Source organism: Eurosta solidaginis, chromosome 1, assembly GCF_040869045.1.
Source record: "Eurosta solidaginis isolate ZX-2024a chromosome 1, ASM4086904v1, whole genome shotgun sequence".
In the NCBI taxonomy this organism is placed as follows: Eukaryota; Metazoa; Arthropoda; class Insecta; order Diptera; family Tephritidae; genus Eurosta; species Eurosta solidaginis.
Window position 1 is genome coordinate 278,138,876 of NC_090319.1, and position 20,520 is coordinate 278,159,395.

At 37.1% G+C, this 20,520-nt stretch overlaps 1 protein-coding gene across 7 annotated transcripts in view; it reads left to right on the top strand.

Moving 5' to 3' along the window:
- Positions 1–14,062, top strand: part of LOC137237364 (uncharacterized) — a 336,718-nt gene extending 322,656 nt beyond the window's left edge. For all 7 annotated transcript variants that reach the window (XM_067760904.1, XM_067760905.1, XM_067760907.1 and 4 more), the window contains 2 exons: positions 8,733–11,157; positions 13,336–14,062. In XM_067760904.1, coding sequence (XP_067617005.1) covers positions 8,733–11,157; positions 13,336–14,024 — 3,114 coding nt within the window. In that variant the 3' untranslated portion in view covers positions 14,025–14,062. The remainder of the gene's footprint in view (positions 1–8,732; positions 11,158–13,335) is intronic.
- Positions 14,063–20,520: the final 6,458 nt, after the last annotated feature.

The window sequence follows — 20,520 nt, forward strand, 5'->3', positions numbered from 1 at the left end:
ACTCTTCTACTCCGTTTTCATTTGTGTGCTTCTCCAACACGGAGTTCATTGAATCAGCAATACTCTCGCTCCCCGAGTCCGACGCATCGCTTAATTCGTATTTGTCGTCCTTGGATTGCGACTCAGTCCTCCTCTTTACATCCTCCTTATTACATTCAGGTAATGAGTTGTTCATCTTGGTCGTACGACCACCTGCCCGACAAGGCGGGCTCAGCGGTCCAGTATTATATACGGGGAAAGAACCGTCCGCCACAGCAGCGCCCCTTACGGTGGTAAGGCCATAAATACTTCCCGAGATGGCCCGGTATCGGGAAGGCTTCGTTCAAATACAGCCGAATTTATCCCCTGGCTGCAAATCGTCCAGTAGGCACGGTCCGCATAACACCCTGGATTAGGGGCCTTGTAGTACATATGTCAGTTAATCTAAATCAATAACAATTTTCTTTTGACATGACATTCTTCTGCACGGCGAACTGGTTGAATTCGCTTTGCTACCACCTGGTACGGATTCGCCTTGGTAGGCAAGTAGAGAAAAGTCAAAATAGTTGTTGTTGTGCTCTAATAGTAAAAGAAAGCTGTAAAATGCAAAAGATCGCAACAAACATTCGGAGCAAAAAAATAGACAGAAAGGAACCGTAACTCGGATCCTTTACGCTCATTATGAGCTCATTTATGAATGCGGAATGTGTGTATTTCCCTTATTACAATAGTCGTCCGATATGCACCTCCGATCAGACACTCACTACCAGGGTTGTTCAAAACTTCTTATATTGAGACAGATGGACATGGCTAAATCAAATCAGCTCTTCATCCTTACCATTTCGATATACCTATTGGTGGGTCCATCTATTTTGCTTTAAGCAATTACAATTTTGAGATTTGTGGCAAACTTAATATATCATATCATTTTCATGAAAGGTACAAAAAGGAGCATGACGCAAGTTGGAAGAGAAGCTCGGCCTAAAATCCCGTCGAAGATTATCGCGCCTTGCATTTAATTATTTTATTTCTTTACCTGAATTATCCATAGCCCGTGGTGATTAAATTCAGTTGGAAAATATTGATATATATTAGAAATCTTGGCGCCAAACGCATACAAACAGATTATGACCCTGATTTCGCAAATTTTCGCACAAATACACCATTTGCCAGAAAACGGTGGCAACAAATTTTATTCCCGATTTTTAGTTGTTCCCCTCTAACATATACAGGTTGTCTTTTTAATTTGTCACTATGACTTTTTTCATTGTCCGTCGTTTAGTGTTTTATTCACAAGATGACATCAGTATAAACTGCTTCAATAAAATATCTAATTTTTTTCCAAGCATTACACTCTTCATAGAGAATTCGATTTGCATTTCCGGTATATTTAGTGACATTTAATCTATGTGTGCTGCACAAACACACACATTTCGCATTTGTACACTCCCATACATACATACACTGTTGATAGGGCATATGCTTCACTCAATCAATTTTGTCTAACCTTGAGTAATTGACGTTGAATGCATTTTATTAATAAAGTGATTTTTCCAACTAATTTGACTAAACGACAACTCTTTATATAAACAAATGCTCACGCATACCTATATATAAACTGCATATTTTATTAACTTCAAATAGGCAACACCCAAGTTCCTTGTTTTTATTTTTTCTATACCTTTCATGAACATGAAATGGTATATTAATTTTGGTCCGATGTTTGTGACGTTGAGAAATATAGAAGATAGACTCACCATTAAGTATACCGAATTGATCAGCGCGACGAACTGAGTTGATATAGCCATGTCCGTCTGTCCGTCCATCTGTCCGTCCGTCTGTCCATCCGTCTGTCTGTTTGAACGCAAATTAGTCCCTCAAATTTTGAGATATCTCAATGAAATTTGGCACAAGGATGTATTTTTGTATTATATTATACATTTGTCGGATCCGGTAGGATCGGACCACTATAACATATATCTCCCATACAACTGATCGTTCAGGTAAGACGATTTTGGTCATTCCTGCCGCAATTTAGAAAGTATAAACGTGAAAATCGGTGATATATATTCCAATATATCTTAGAAGATATCCTGAAAAAATCATTTTGATCGGAGCTATATATAGTATATATCCCATAACGCCGATCGTTCAGATAGAAAGATTTTTGGAAATTTCTCCCTTAATTTCCAATATAAAAACGTTCAACTTGGTGATATTTATTTTAATATATCATAGAAGATTTCCTGAAAAAATCGCTTTTGATCGGAGCTATATATAATATATCTCCCATACCGATCGTTCAGATAAGGGGGTTTTTTGCCATTTTTTATTTTATATTTATCTTAAAAATCGTTTAGGTATGTAGATCTTTTCACTATATATTTCTTATGTTATACATCCGATTATTTGGATATTACGAACGGGATAAGATTATTGTTCAGCCCCATTCATGAAAGGTATGAAGTCTTCGGCACAGCCGAAGACAGTCCCGTCCTTACTTGTTTTTTGTTGCATTCGCCACGATTCTTGACAAACGTTTCAGGTTACGAAATTACACTTGCATAACAAAAACATATCGAAAGACTTAAGCAACGAACTTGTCAAACTGTGCACAGTTAATTGGCATGGACAGTTCTTTTAATGTACAAAACCAGCACTACGAAAAAAAAAAAAACAAAAAACATAATACTAAAAAACAGTTATAACAAATAATTACAAAGAATTGTCAAATGTGTGCCGCGAGTATTTTTTTTTTGGTTACAAAACATTATATGAACATAGAAAATTAAAGGGGAAATTAAATGCGACATGTCTTAGTGTGCAGCTTGCGACTAGGTCTATGCACTAGGGTACGTGTGCGGCAATGTGTCTGTTTTGCATAATGTAAATTTTTTTTTAATTTTGTGTTGTTTTGATTTAATAAAATAGGTTCTTCTAATGAGCTATGCTAATTTTAAATTATTATTTGTAAATCCATGCCTAGTACAACAAAAAAATTTATAAGCAATGAAAAAACCATTTTTACTGAAATAAACGAAAAACATGAAATTACATAATTATATTTCTGTGTTGCATAATGTAATTGAATTATTCTTTAAACTTTAAAATATCATTTGAGGCACGTATACATTCCATGCCAACACGCATTCTACCAATAAATTGTATCCACCAATTCGTATATATTTTTTTACACTTCGAAACAAGCGAAACAAGACATAAATTCCTGAAAATTTTAGCACTTATACAAAAATGATGGGCTGTATAAAAAAGTACTAGACAAAAACTACCCTCCAGGCAAATTGTAACAACTGGCACAGAAAAAAAGTTGAACTATTGAAATAAACGCACTACCTTATCTCTAAGGGCCATTTGCTCTATCCCCAGTTGGTCACTTATCTAAAAGAAGCAGTGTAAACAAAAATCAGCTGCTGCTGAAAATGAAGAAGTAAAATGAAGCTATCTGAAGCATTGGTATCTTCCAGATTAATTTTAAATTTTCAAGATATGGTTAAAACGGCCCTGTTGTTGTTGTTCCTGTAGCAGTGCTTCGCCCCACCTAACAGCCGCGACCGATCACAAATTGTCATCAATATCCTCTAACGGGAGTCCAAGGAAACTTGCTGTTTCAACAGGGTTGGACCATAATGAAGGGGGTGTTAGAGGCGTTGGTTCCACATTACAATTAAAGAGATGGTTGGTGTCTTGTGGGGACACATTGCAAGCGGGGCATACATTTTGTATGTCGGTGTTGATTCTGGATAGGTAAGAGTTTAACCTGTTACAGTATTCAGAACGAAGTTAAGCAAGAGTGACACGCGTTTCCCTGGGGAGTATGCGTTCCTCTTCCACAAGTTTTGGTTACTTTTCTTTGAGTACTGGTTTCACCGAGCAACTCCTGACATAAAGGTTCGACGGCTGTTTGTGGAGCTCACCAAGGACCTGAATGTGTTTTTTTTGCTTCATGCTGCTGGGTTCTCAGGTGCCGTATTTCCTCAAAATGCTTACGGAGATGACTCCTTAAGCCCCTAGGCGGTGTTGGTTCATCAATCAGATGTCTGTTTGGATGCCCAGGTTTCTGGGTATTCAACAGGAACTGTTTGGTTAGCATCTCATTTCTCTCCCTAATGGGGAGTATTCTCGCCTCATTATGTAGATGGTGTTCTGGGGACATAAGAAGACAGCCCGTGGCAATTCTGAGGGTAGTATTTTGGCAGGCCTGTAGCTTCTTCCAGTGGGTAATTTTTAGGCTTGGCGACCATATAGGTGACGCGTAACACGTAAATTGCTGGCCAATTGCTTTGTATGTAGTAATGAGCGTTTCTTTATCTTTTCCCCAGGTACTGGTAGCAAGGGATTTAAGGATTTTATTACGGCTCTGGATTTTCGGAACAATTGCGGCTACGTGCTCACCAAAACGTAGATCCTGATCAAACGTCACACCCAAGATTTTTGGGTGTAGGACAGTCGTTAGCGTAGTGCCATCGACGTGGATGTTCAAAGTGGTCGACATTTGGTACGTCCATGTTGTAAATAAGGTCGCGGAAGATTTAGTCGGTGATAATGCCAGGTTTGGCGAGGCGAAAAAACTGGAGAGATCAGGGAGGTAGCCGTTTATTCTGTTGCAGAGCTCATCGATCTGTGGGCCTGGGCCTGTGACCATTATTGTGCAGTCATCGGCGTATGAAACGATAGTGACTCCTTCTGGTGGTGAAGGTAGCTTAGATATGTAGAAATTAAACAAAAGTGGGGATAGGACACAACCCTTGTTTAATTCTTCTTGGTTTTGGTGTTTCGTTTCTAAATTACACCGATGCCTGCCGACCACCCAGATAATTTGCGATCCACCTTTTAAGACATGGGGGAAGGGTAGACCTTTCCAAGTCTTGCAGTAACGTGCCATGGTTGACCGTATCAAAAGCTTTTGATAGGTCTAGCGCTACGAGTACTGTTCTATGGTGGGGGTTTTGATTTAAACCGCAATTTGTCTGGGTGCTGATGGCATTTAGCGCGGGGGTGGTGCTATGGAGCTTTCTGAAGACATGCTTAAGACAGGCTAGCTGCAAATTTGCTTGGAAGTAGGGGAGCAAAATGGCTTCAAGCGTCTTTGCCACTGGCGTTAGGAGAGATATCGGACGACTTTCCTATGTTAGCTGGTTTCCCAGGCTTTATTAGCGGGACCAACTTGGCCATTTTCCATTTTTCGGGTATGACAAAGGTGGAAAAAGACAGGTTGAAAACATGTGCTAAGTATTTGAAACCTTCTTTCCATGCTCTTTTCTTAAAACGGCCCTAAGAACCGTCCTTGTACTGGACCCGTATTCACTAAGTCAATTGCTTTGTGGCACCCATGGGTTTTTTTCATGCATTATCCTGAATCATCACAATTCAAAATCACCAGGTATTTAGGAATTCTAATATCTATAAAAGTGTGAGAAAGCAAATATATTCAAAGCCATAAAAAGCGTCGATAAAAAGCTAAAATAGTGTATTAATATATGAGTACAGCACCCAAAAACTATTTTATTTAAATTTAAAAAAATAAGCCCAAACGTTATGTGAATTGGCCTTATGTCCACTTTGAAGTGATCGTTTTCCCATTGACCATACAATTATTGAACTGTCATTGGTCCTTGATACGCATGCAAAGTTGCAATTGACCTTATGGCCATTCTAAATAAGGTCAATTGAACTTTTGTACGTTGACCATTAGTCACCCTACCATTAAATTAATGCATTACCATCGGTCTTTGATACTAAAAGTTGGCCTTGTTTCACCCCTTGACCTTATGTCACCCCACCATGAAATTATTGCACTGTCGTCGGTCAATAAGGTCAACTGAACTTATATCCGTTGATCATAAGTCCTTGATACTTGGACAAAGTTTTAAACTAATCAAACTTCTGGAAATTGGTAAAATTATGCTCAAAGATTCCGCTTGCTTAAATGTTCCGAAAAACTGTCCAAAAGCAGCCTCTTTATTATTCTGAAAACAATCTCAAAACATTTAGAAATTTCCTTCTAAAATAATTCCGAAATGATCCTGGGGTAGTCGCGAATTGATTTCGAAAGAGTTTTAAAATTACTTCATAAAGATCCAAAAAAAATCCGCACATTAAATGAAATAGTCCTGTAAGGATTGAAATGATACGAAAAATAGTATCGAGTGTGTCCCGAAATAGTTCCGAACTGGTTTATTTTTCATATTCTTTCTCTTTTCTACTTCTTTTTTTAACATAATTTAAATTTCTTAAATTTTAATTTTGTTTTTTTATCGTTTTGGGTTTCTTTACCTTTATCTTTATCCTCATCTTATTTCTTTATCTTTATCTTTTTTTCTTTGTCTTTATCTTTATCTGAATCTTTAAGTTGTTCTTTTTTTTACCGCTATCTTTTTAATTTTTTTAAATTAATTATTTTTTTCTATTTTTTATCTCCTATTTCCTTTCTCTTTTTACGTTCCTATTATTTTATTTTTATTTCCCATTTTCTTTTAATTATTTTTTTACGTTCCTCTTTTTTTGCATTTCCCTAAAATTTCTCTTCTTCCCTTTCTTTTTTTTAAATTTTTTTTTATATCTTCATCCTTTTCCTTTAATTTTCCTCAATCTTTCTATACACCTTTTTATTTTTTGTGTTATCTCTTTTTCTTTTTGCTCTGCTTTTTTTAACCGTTTTTCCTTTTCTGTTTTTTATGTTTTCTTTATATTTTTCTTCTCCACTTTCTTTTTGTTTTTACGTTTTTGTTTATTTTGATTTTTTCTTTTTATTTTTTATATTTCTCTTCTTTCTTGTATTTTTCTATCTTTTTATTTTGTTTCTCTTTTTTCCTTTTATTTTTCTCATTCTTTCTTAATTCCTTTTGATTTTTCTTACTAAATTTACTTTTTTTTTGTTTTCTCTATCTTTTTGGATTTTTATTTTTATTAACCTTTTTTACTTTTCCCTTTTTTGTCTTTTCCTTTATATTTTTCTTTTTCCTTTTCTTTTTCTTTTTTTCTTTTTTTTTTAACTCTTTTTATATTTTTTTATTTCTCTATTCCATTGTATTTATCTTTTTGTTTTGCTGTTTTTTCTTCCTTTTATTTTTCTCAATCTTCTATATTCCTTATTATTTTTGTTCTTCATTTCTGCCACGACTTTATCTTTTACATTGCCTCCTTTTATTTTTCGCGGCATTGTTAATTTGCGTTAACCATAAGAGTAACATATTACACTGCCCCCACCCCAAAAATTAAACGTCAGAGTAAGTAACGTCGTAGTCTCAGCTGCAACTTTTACTTTAACCCTGACTGTAGCTGCAAAGTAACTTAGCTACACATTACTTAATTTTCAAACAAATAATCTTCTTCATCTAGCTTTGCTTTTCTTTTTCCTTAAAGTTTTCCTATCTTTTAATTCCTCTTTTCCTTCCTATTAGGTTTCAAAATCTCTTTTTTCTTTGGTTTATGTTCACTCCCTTGATTTAAGATGAAGCATTCGCACAGATTACTTACGAAGAAAGATATCTGCACTTCAAAAAGTTTACCCATAGGTGGCGCTGTGGGTTAATGCTGAATAAAACCGCAATAATGCCGTATGTATTTACAAAGCGCATTTCAAATTTCTGTCTACAGTAATTTATCAACAGAGGGCGCGTATTTTGTTTTGAGCTCCTCTGAATTTCACCGCTCTTAATATTCAAAGTGTACATGAAATTGTGGCATTAGCGTGAGTGAAAACTAGTCGCTTGTATGTTGAAGAGTTTGTAATTGTCTTCTCGTTGTTAACTCTACTTGATTAAGGCATTTTAGAATACCACAGAGTGCGCTTTTGAAACTCAGCTAAATTATGATTATTATGTGCCTTCTGCTAACGTTCGGCCTGTCGAATAAATAACTAAAATATTCAGTATAATAAAACGTTCTTTATTTAGACTACTTTGGGCGTAGTATTTCAATTATCGCGTACTTCACTAAAGCGTGCTTAAATCAAACTGATTCATTATTCCTCAGCTTGCGCTGCTTTTACTCTCTGTTGCCTCGTTTGCATATTTCTCCTAATGTTTAGACTTTTCACGAACATGCTTTCTGGAACAGTTGTATCTCGTGCTTGGTTATTTAGCTATATGCGTGTGTATATGTGAGTAACAATTTCTGCTCTTAGCTGATGATAGCATGATGTGTGATTGTTTCTCTTTCTTCTTCACTCTTATCTGCTCACTACATATGTGTATGTGAAGTAATCTCTCTGCTTCAATCTGGTTATGTGTATGTGTAGGTGCTGTTTTCATGAGTTCATGTACATATGTGTGGCTGCTTGTTTTATTGTTGCTGTGCATTTGTTAGTAGCAGTGTGATGTATAGCACTGCTAATATTCGCCACAATATGTTACGAGTTTTTTCGAAGAATTTGGAAAAGTCAGTTTTGAATTCGGGAGTAAAGGGCACCATGGGTTTAAAATATCGTCCCGCCATCACTGTCTCGGTCAGGATTTCTGAAAATGGTCGGAGTTATCTTTCAGCGGGAGTCTTAAATTTGGGAATATAAGGTTTACCCGTGTTAAAACCTCAACAATTTTATGAAATTAAGATCGGGCAAAACCTTTTTACCGTGTCTAATTAAAATGTTTAATTGATATCTGGTCGTCTTCACATACCTCACTAATTTGAAAAACACTCAATTTGAAATTCTAAGAAATAGCAATAAATGATACGCAATAGTACCTACATATATAAGTGACACTAACTAACTTCTTATTTACAATTCACAGATATTGGCGCAAACACCATCGACCCACACACGGCCCGCGCGAGCAACATCTTCATCCGAACTCATTGCGGGTAACGATTTTCTTAAATTGTTTCTCGAGCATGACGAAACGCAACGAGAATTACATAGTGATGAACACGATGAAAGCGGGCGTGTGCTGCGCGGGACAACGGCACAGAAGAGCAGCGACAGCAGTAGCAGCACAAGTAGAAGTAGGGCGAGTGAAAGGCGAGCTATGCGCGCCAATAATTATGAATCAACAGCGGATGCGAATACGCAATCCAACGGGCAGGAGAAGAGTAACGGAGGTGCGAGGCAGCGTAGCCTTCAACACAAGAGTCATCATACGCAGCAGAATGAAGCGTCTACCACAGCGACAGTGCCGACGACGACAACAGCGAAAGCGATGGCGGAGAGAAGAAAACAGGTGGTGAAGGTTGTTAAGTCGGTGAAACCAGCCAATAGAATTATTTTCCCAGAGGAATACAACAACGACAATGACGCTATCATTGACACGAAGGCGCGTGACATTGATCTAAAAAAAGAAAAAGCGCACGCGCATAGCCATCAACTGGTTAATAAGCAGAGCGCAGCGCAGAAGCAAACGCTTATGCAATACGAATCTAATTCCAGCGATGAAATCAAGGTTATTACAGTAAGTGTGTCAACATCTAGCAAACGTGGCGGTTATATTCATACAAGTAATCATCATCAATACAACAATAATAATGGCGATACAGCAATGTCAAAACAGGGCAATAAATTAAAAACGAGTCAAAGCACAGTGCAACAGAGTGATGATAGCGGCCTGTTGGCCATGAAGTTGACATTAACTACAACACCACCAACAGCGCCTATGACTGTATCAGACAGCGCGACCATGGATGATTTTGTGAATCGTTCACATAAAAGCGAATTCTCTATTGAGGAAGTCGAACCTTTGACAATGTCACCACAGAAACAACGCGCCGCTAAAAATCCGCAAGCAGCAAGGGTTAATAGTCCGCGCTCATTGCAAATGCCACATGCGGTAAGTGGACGTGCTGCGAAAACCAGCAATCTGGATGATGGCGACTCGGAGAATAGCGCTTCGACAAATATACAAAATGTATTGGCTGCACCGCTCCAACAAGCTGCATCAATGCGCACTGCTAGCATAAATGTGCCAGCTGGGTTTCACAGTCACAATGTCACGTCCACGCACATAAATCACCAGCACAGCAGCGCAGTAACCTCACATGCAAGCGCGCATATAAGCGCGGCTATGACAAACGATGCAGATATGCTGGACACGTCCGCGTTGGGAGCTGCCGCCACTATTGATGTGGACGAAAAATTGCTACCATTTCAAACCGTTATCTATCACAACACCAAGGAAGGTCATGGTCCACAATCGCGCTCGATATCGTATAGCTCGCTGTCACAAAATGTGGATGATTTACAAAAGTGGCGTCTAACGAGTATCTTGGCTGAAGCGCAACGTAATGTGAGTGAGAGTTTGAAACCCATACCACGCGTGCAGCTGACGCATAACTCAGAGCCAGCGAAATTCTACTCAGTGCCATCAAAAATGTACAGCGAACCTTCTAAGTTTTATTCTGAGCCCGCCAAAGCCTATGGCGAACCAGCGAAGGTATATGGCATGCCAGAGAAGGTTTATTCAGAGCCTGCAAAGGTGTATGGACAACCATCGAAATTTTACTCGGAACCAGCTAAAGTCTACTCACAACCTGCTAAAGTTTATAGCGAGCCTGCAAAAACTTATTGGTCTCCCAGTACTGCAAACACAACAAACACAAGTTCGACAAGCACAACAACAGCGAAAACACCAACACATGCAACACAAACAACAACTGTACGACCTGTTGGTAGCGGAGGTGGCTTTATGCCCTCACGTCGTCCCGCTATCGTGTCACGCATTGCTTTCGGTGAGGCGCAAACTTCTACAAGCGCACCGCGCGCCATTGAGGAACACGCAGCAGCCACTATGACAGCTGTTATTCAACAACAACAAAAACATCAACAATTTAACACACGTTTTCAACCGCATCCATACGTTGCTCAAAGTCATAGTCACAATTCAAACGATGACTCACCGCCTGCACATACACACACTCATTCTACGCTTAACCCCTCACAACCTACCCAGTCGCAATCACAGTCACACTTGACACAATCGCAGCCACGTCGTGTACTCTTCAACTTAGATAAATTACCTTATGATTTATTAAATGCTCCAGCACAATCATCACAACATCTTTTGGATCCCGATTTCTCTCATAGCCCACCAGCTGCTGTTACCTACTCATCGCCCAGGCAGCGTCAATGTTTGGAGTCAGCCTTCTCAGTGTCGCAACACCAACGCCAACATTCATCATTGTCAGAGCAACATTCTAATCAAAATACCAAAGGATTGCCCAATAGAGGTGAGTACAACAACTTAAGGGACGTAATGTTGCCGACAAAGTGAGTTTGGCTATTTATTTTTTATAGCTGTAAGTTGTTTATGTAATACGCGTACATATTGTTGGTATTAGCCACGAGGGTATTAGTTGTAGTCTTCCGTTGACAGCTTGCAAATGTTTTTTATTGCTTTGCTTGTTTTTAAACTTTATTCTTGTCATTACATTTGTAGTTAGTTTTGATGAAGCTCACTCATTAAGGTTTACATTAACAAAATTTATTCAGATTTTCAGCCAGGGTTATAAATTATGTATGTGTTTTCAAATTTTTATGTAGAACTGTTATGCAATGATAATTTAGAAAGGGTCCCCCACCCTTCAATGATTGGAGAGTTTTCGGACTTCCTCTTACCATAGAAGGTTAATTTGACAAGAACATACAAAGGCGCCACCTATCCCTAGTAACTGTGATTTTGAAATTTACTAGTCCCATCCCCATGATGAAGTCATCAGTCCCGGTGGCCTTATCCACATTTAAGATAAGCGCCCAACCCTTGACCGCTTTGAGATTGCTTTCTTATATTTTAATAACGTTGTCCCCGCATCCAAGTACCACACTCATTTTCTGAGTATTGCTTCTATGCAAATGTACGGTTGGCCCTGGTGCGATAAGATAAGCGGTTGTCACTCACAGAGCTGTTTTTACTTTACAGCTGTTAGGCATTTCAGCCTGTATGTGGTAGAGTTGATATGAGCGAAAACAGACAGCAAACCAAGGCAAGACCAGACAAGACAACGTAAAGTTATTAAGAAAGGTAAAGTAAGTATATTGAGAAAAGGAGGAGAGATAAAGAGAAATATGAGACGTGTGTTTTCTTCTTGCTATCTAAGTGTTAACAGTTTGGTAGCGATGGGTTATGTGTTGGATATCGACGGGTCTGAGACGTGCTATCCATTTCTCATCAAAAAGTTATCAGTTTGTTGTAGTTAGGCTATCGACAGCGGACGACTTATCGACTTATGATGAACATTTTATAAATTTGCTATCGAAAACTAAGTTTATCGATGAGTTATAGAGTTTTTATTGAAGATCTTTCCAGATCTACTATCGCCAAGTTTATTTCAGTTTGGTTTAGTCTAAAACCACGTCAAGGAACTCACTGTCCGGTAAAAGTTGGAGCGTCACCCTTTTTGCAACAGGGGTCCTCCACAATGTAGTTTTCTTAGCGTATAAAGGTGTTTTGCTGTACTCGGTTGCCGTTACGGCTATGCCAACGGTGTCTGCTTAAGGAAGGGGACAAGTTTCCTATTAAGGCGACGGATCGTATATTTTATTAGATAGTTCTGTTCCTTCCTTTCACGAAATACAACAGGGGCTGATGCCTTTCTATGCTATGTATTTGCAAATAATTTCTGATATGCACGTTTACGTACGGGCAATAGGTGTGAAGTCTATTGAATCTCCATGCGAGGGCCATTTGGGCTGCTGATGAAATCGCAGCTTCGCACAACCACCATTAGACTACCTTCTGAGTAAAATCGAAGAATACACTATAAGAGATGATTGTGGTTTCAAGATCCAAACGATCCTTCTCAAATTGCATTGATAGTTTTAACGAGCGCCATCAAAGGTCACTGCTGTATTACACAAATGCTTCGACGATGTCATAAACAACAAGCTTTCTCTGCAGGATGAGGAAGAAAATAAGTCAACTCACCACATTATTTGTCGATGGTAAGGCTTGCAAGCTAGTCGACACAGATTTCTGGGAGCGCAGTTTTTCGTTAGTCTGGCGGATGTAAGGAACGTATATATAGAGAATCAAGTGGTTTATTTAGTTAGGATATATCTGCGTCCAAGCACAATGTTGCACAATGTACAAAATGTCTCCGGGTGGAAGTATAAGCAACTCCCATGCACGCCGTTCAACCTAACGTAAACTTAGCTCAGTTTGGGCTAGGCGTATTCAATTATCTTGCTCTCTTCTTTTCAGGCTTTGATAAACTCCCTACTCAGGATAGGTTTCATGAAGGCAAAATATTGCTAAAGCTAACAACTTTAAAGGCCATTGCCAATTGAATAAACATAAACGTTTTCCAAATTATTTGCAATTTGCAATGAATTTCTTACAGTAATTTCAATAAATTTTCTTTGTACTAACCAATTTTATTTCTTCTTTATTTTGCTCTACCAATGCACAGATCTAGTCAAGTGTGTTTCCATATACAACCAACCGTCAGCAGTCACATCAACAGCGACCACAGAGAGTGGTCACAATGGCAACGACGACGATGATAACAATGACAACAAGAACAACGATGACTTGTATAAGCCGACACCAGAGCAAAATTACGAAATTGAAGAGTCCGTAAGTGTTATGACAAACGGACGAGCCGACGGTGTGCAAGACAATTCAGCGGCAACAACAACAGCAACACCATATGCAATGCGATCAACGAAATACCCTAACCGTGGTGGTATACATCATCAACAGCACCAACAACAACACTATTACAATAACGCCAACACAAATGTCAATACGGACAACAACAATTATGATGATAATTTTGCAAATATTGATGGCGATCCAAGTGGGTTCGATGGTGGTAGTGATGGTGAGGCAGTCACTGCCGATGACGAAGGTATTGATGCGGATGGCAACATATCGGGCAACGATGAAAAAGATGCCAAAGTGGCATATGTGGTTGAGGGACGCAACTATCGCAAATATCGTGTAGAAGAGAAGACCGACGATGGGTTTATTGTTGGCGAATATGGTGTAGTGGATCACAATGATGGTAATTTGCGTGGTGTGCGCTATACAGCAGATTCAACAATTAATCGTAGTCTGATACAAAAGGCTTTGTTGACATTTCTAAAGCTCAAATAGTCAAACGGATAATGATTGAAAAAACAACAAAAAGAAAACAGAGAGATGGATGTATGGTATTAATGTGGGGCTGTGGTGTTACACGCAGTTTGGTTGATTTAGTTTTAAGGCGGTTGAAGTTGACGTATTAGCGAAAGACGAAGTGTATGCGGGGAGTTGGATATGCTATGGCCAGTGGTTGATTAGCAAGTAAGTAGAAGCAACAAGTATGCAGAGCGACAGGGAACTTCACAGAGGTGGCAATATTTTGTGACAGCGCTAGTCCGCAGGCGCTTAAGAGTGCTGAATGAAGACTGCAAGCGCATCTCAAATGCAGTCAAAGTTGCGAGTTTCTGTGGCTAGTTGCGTAAGGGTTGAACACATACAATGTGAAGTTGAGCTGAGTTGGCGCATGCGCTGCTTTAAAGACCATTCTTACGAACTCAAGTCAACGACTATGCAGAGGCGTTTATAAGCGCCCATTGTGAGCACAAAGTATTTCTTGTCTATTCCTTGTACATACATATATATATACAATTTTTATTTTTTTATTTTTGTAATCGTATTACTTAAACAAGCGGAAAAATATGTGATCAAAGTCGTACTTTAGGTAGTTAAGATCAAACGAATACACTACTAAATAGAAAAAATTATTAGAAAAAATAGTTGTAGCATATTTAGAAACATTATATATAAATATATTTACATATACTTCTTTTGTTTTAAACAATAACTATTAACATGGGTACGTGCATATTAGCCTGTATCATTTTAGAGCGATACATTTTTAAGTCCACCAGCACAGCAGAATTGATTTTATTTTTAACTCAGAGCTGTCTACATCCTCATAATAGTTCTAAATAAAACTAAATATTCAAAATCACTGTATAGGTAGAGTAGGCTGGGAGGAGTCCATTTGGTTATAATAAAAGTCCGTTGTAATACCACCTTGTAATATACAGCAGCGAGAAAAAAAGTAGCACTAACAATTTGTTTTTTTATTTTCGATATTTAAAGTAAAACTTTTATGAACGTTCTAACTATAACCAATTTCGAAAACGAAATTTCAACAAAATTATACGAAAATTTTGAACTTTTTATTTGGAGTTCTCTGAATTCTTGTAAGAGTGGAGTTTTGTTTCCCAATTTTAGTCTAACAAAGGGCAGGCAACAGATCTCTCACCCCCAGCGGGTTAGGGGGTTAGAATATACCCGCGGCAGGTATGTATGCCTATCGTAAGAGGCGACTAAAATACCAAATAGATTTAAGAGGTTGTGTAGCGCAATATATAGCTTCACAAAACCCGATTGTCAACCTCACCTATCCGTGGCGAATCCTATTTCATTAACAGCCGAGGCTCTGGCGACCCCGAACTCCCCATGGATCAAGGGGGTGGGAGAACGGTATGGCCTAGAAGGTCGCAAATGATCATAACAAATCGTTCCCGAAATGGTCGGGCTTGGTACCGGAACATACCGGATCTGCATCAGGCAAAGGACCATCAACATCGATAACACTCCCCAATGCCTAAAAAAAAGTTGTTGGCCGCTTTTTACTTTATTTATAAAAAAAACAAGAAGTTAATTAAGAATCTATGGCCAAAACAAAGTTAAATGTATTGATGCAGTCACCACCCAGCGGTAGGAGGTAGTGAGATGACCCAGAAGGTTTGATCTAGAAATAAATCTACGCTTCAGTGACAATCCTAACTGTTTTTGGTAATATTTTGACGTCACAAAAACAACGACATTTTGAGTTGAGGGCGGCAAATGGCTCTGAGGTAACATATTAAGTCCTTACAACGAATCGAACTAGTTTCGAACTAGTGCAGAACTATCATCTTAAGAGACGGTATTTGCTAATTAGTGAGTGCTTTCAACTGATACTTTTAACGTGTTCTTTTTGGTTTAAAATTAGACTTTACATTTTGATTTGATACAGCTCTACGTCCAAGAATTGAGAACGCAAAGTAAGTTTTTTTCTTTTTCCCACCATGCGTTTCGACGCTCTCGCGTGTTCCACAGGGAGTCTGATTATTTAATTTCAAAAACAAGCCATTAGAAACAAATAATAATGCAACTAAATTAAAATGGGGTTGGGCACTTTAGCGTTGTGGTATCTGGCAATTCCCACCTTTGCAGATGTTTTTAACGCATTCTTAACTGGTTCGGTCGTACTTGATTCTGAAATAGTTGCTGCTCTTGAGTACAAATCTCGCTACCCACTGTCATGCTTTGCTTCCGATAACCACAAGTTTGTAGGTAATCATTAAACCATTTTTTCTGCTGTGCTACTTCTCAATGGCAGTCATGCTCCTTAGTATTTGTTTGATAATTGCAAAGATTTATTGGAAATTATCACTAGACACTTTACTTACAGTTGTTTAGCTCTGCAGTTATAAATCCAATATTGTAGGGTCTCAATTTCATTAAGTAAACTGTTCGTATTGGCATTGCTAAATGGGTTTTGCTCCTATTTGCATATAAAAAATAAGTAGATATTTTAATTGAAAAAATTAATAAATAGTAATCACGTTGAAATAATTATAGTTGAATAATGATATATAATCCAAAATCATGCAATCCGAGTAAATAATACACAATTTTCTAGGAGAATGCCAAACTTTTTTCCACAGCTGGAAAAAAATCTCTACTAAATCTAAACATTTGTAGTACGATCGTTTTCATTATGTATAGTCTTTACTAAATATTAAATAGCTGTGTTTCTGTTTTACATGTATATACATATGCACTTAAACTTTATATGGACTGCTAAGTGTGTAATTTTATCTAAACTTATGCAAATGTTACGGATTTAGTACTGCTAAATTTCAGTATGCATTATACTCAGTTTCAACTAAAATGCGTCTCTCCATTTTATTTCTACAATATTCTCCACTTGTATGGCCAAAAATGGTGTGAATCTACTACTCATCGCAACCGATTCAGCTATAGTTTATACACTACGACCAACAGCGTTTTGTAGCTAGTTATTTACCACTTCCACGAGCCTTCATTAGTTGCTGCTAGATGGGTATCCTAAACATTAGATGTGTTTTTTTTACATCTATATACATCTGCACTTAAACTCTATATGGACTGCCAAGTGCATAACTTAATCCACACTTCTGAAATTGCTGCGCAGAAAATTAGTACCCTTAAATTTCAATACGCATTATACTCAGATGCAACTGAAATGTGTGCCTATGTTTTACCTCTACACTGCATCTATGTTTTACTTCTATAAATGATGTGTGTCCACTACTCATCGCAACCGATTCAGCTATAGTTTATACACTGCGGCCAACAGAGGTGTGTTCCTTCGCTATTCAGAACAACCCGTTTTGTAGCGAGTTATTTAACTACTGCCACTAGATAGATCACCTAAACATTATCTAAGTGATGACGAAAATCGACACTGATGATGGCACAACGCCGAAACCGGTTTGCCTCAAAACCAAATTTGACAAGGGATGACGGAAAATCGTTCCAATATACATCATTTATCCACACTGTCGGAATATCAATAAAACAAAATAAGTGATGATAAGCGTTTTTTTTTGTAACCGCATATATAGATGTATATACATGCAAAAGAAAAGACGGCAAATATGTTTTCTTCACGGTAAAAGTATCTATGTCGCCTCTAAATGACACACCCTAATGCCGATGCACACTTAGTTAAAAGGTACTCTTAACTAGCGCTAAAGAATTTTTTATAGTTTATGAAACGACGAAATTGCACATTGATTGCAATCAATTGATGTTTTTAATTTATTGTTCTCTTCTAATTATTTTTTTTTTAATAAACATTTGAACATACAACAACTGCTTGCATATACATATGTACATAAGTATATCTATAAATCCATACATACGTCGCCAGTTAGTTATGTTTAGTCTTTTCTTTGTAACGTTAGTTTAGTTTTATTTTTATATTTATTTTTATTGTATTTAATTCATGTTTTTAGTGATTTATTGCAGATGAAAGCCACTTGCCATAAATTTATGTAGCTAAAAATATATACATACTAAGTAATTATATATAATGGCAGTATAGCAAAAGATTTTCATTCTGTCAAATAGTAATAAAGATGCAACTTGGAATATGTTTAATACTCATATAAAATACTTAATTGCAACAAAGTCGATATTTTTTATTGTTTTTTTTTTTTGAATTAGCTATAACTGTTATTTATAATCATTTAGCAAAAATTCATATAAGTAGTGAAAGAATCATTAATTTGATAGTAAATTTATTCTTAAATTTTAAATGAATGAAATTCGCAAAACAGACACAATATATTTTTAATGATTGGTTTGACCAATTTGAAGGTGTTTGTGTTAAAAATACTGTTACACCTATCCCCCCATTTACACGGTACTTGTTTTACACGATTTCGCTTTCACACGGTTCATAAATCATCAAAATGTGAAAAACTCCGAAGATTCACAAATCATTAAAAACCTTTTTGAGTCCCCTTGGCAACACTGATTGCAATATTGAGGGATTCCCCTTATTGTGAATATGTATGTACATAACCAAACGCAGAGTATGTGGTTCATGTGGAAGGAAAATCGTTTGATGAAAATTTGTACAAAAAGTCATAATTTTTACTATTAATGCGAGTTTTTTTGGTTTGAACTGGTAAGTTATCCATTGAATTATCTTTTCGTGAACCTTCTTGAGTACATATGTGATTTGTGCTAATTTTTCAAGTTTCCAAAATGCCAAAAAACTTCGAAGAAAACTTCAGAAGTTAGTTATTTTTTGGTCAAAGAATTCTTAGTTTTAAGTTTTTTAAGATATTTTAGTTTTGTTTTATTTAAATAAATTACTGAATTGGTTAGTTTTTTCGCTTTACACGGTTTTTGTATAGGAAAACGAAGATTTCACTTTACACGGTTTTGTCTGGAACCGATCTTCCGTGCAAAGATATGTCAAGATGTCAATTTTGGAAACTCATAGATAAGAGCGTTGTCGGGAGAACAAAATAATTGCCCCTTCCTTACTTTTCGGACAGTGAGGCCGCGCTTAATATTAGCCTTATATGGATATCTGGCCATATGGATATTGAAAGCTACTATACACATTGTGTATTACACAACCTTCCCGAAAATGATTCGGTTAATTCCCAGTGAGCACGAACGCTTTAATTAGAGCATATATGCTATGATAGTTGAGCGATTAATGAGTAAGGGTCATGGTGGAAGTAAGCCGTCAATTGTCTCGCTCTAAATTCTTCTTTGTTCTGTCATTCGGCTATTTGAAAAATGTTCACCAATGATGTTCCCGAAAAAATGTTGTTCTATTTCCATTTTTCAGGAGTAAAATATGATAGTTTTAGTACTTTTTTTCACATAAACTAGATGGTGAATATCGATGGACATTTACTGGATTTAAGTACAGAGATTCATCATTTAGGTACCTTCCATAAGTAAGACCGTGTTAAACTATTACATCCATATATGCATGTTTAATTTGTTCCGAAAAAAACTGAAACAGGTCTTTGATAAAACAAACTATTTCTACTTACGAACTAAGGGTTTTAGCTTGTGCATCGATACTGAAGAACAAGAAGAAGAACATCTAAACTGTCGTATTGCACCCTATTTTTGTAAACCCTTCGCTAAAACAATGAAATTCTAAATATAGTTACAAAAAATTGTAACTCACTGTTGTTGTTTTGCCCTAAAAAACAGACCACTAAGATAAGAGGAATGTTACAGTTATGGATTGTAATTAGGAATATATCAAACCGGCTCGATCGGGTCAGCATCTTCTGGTTCTAGGCCGATTGCCACAGGACTAGTATATCCCCTGGCATATTTTAGTAATTAATAACTTGGTAGTATTAGTAATCCATCATGAATTCCACCGTGTATCCCTTCTGCATTGGCGTTAGTTGGCACTGATATGCTGAAAAAACTGTTTCTGTAATGTATTTATTTTTCTACTCCTATTTTTTCAAAGCGGGTAAAAATTTTACCCTCTTCTGACCGTTGAAAATACATCACTACCGTTTCTGGTAGCGTACATCTTCTGTCTTTTTTTATTTACTTCACCTGGTGATTCCACCATGAGTAAAGGCTATCGTCCAAATCAAAAAGTTCGAAACAGCAGTCAAAATGCTTGTGAAAAAAACCTGTTTACAACTTATCTTGGCCAAGTAGTCACCATTTAATTGTTTTATTTGATAATATGATTCAGCCACAATTTATATCATGATAAAAGCACCTACCAGGTATAACCCTTTCTGATATTTTTGACGTTTTTCCGCAATGAAAAAATTTTCAATTTTCTCAACTGTACATTAAAATATACATATATATTTTTTTTTCTTAAGCAAAAACATATTTGAAGATTTTACTTTGCCATTTTCTTGATTTTCTTTTTTTCTGAGATTGATTCTTAAATTTTAAATTGCGCAAAATCTTAAAAAAAAAACATTGGCCGACCAGAAGAGAAAACGGCTATACCTGCATTATCGAAACAGTTTTGAAGTAGTCAATGCTA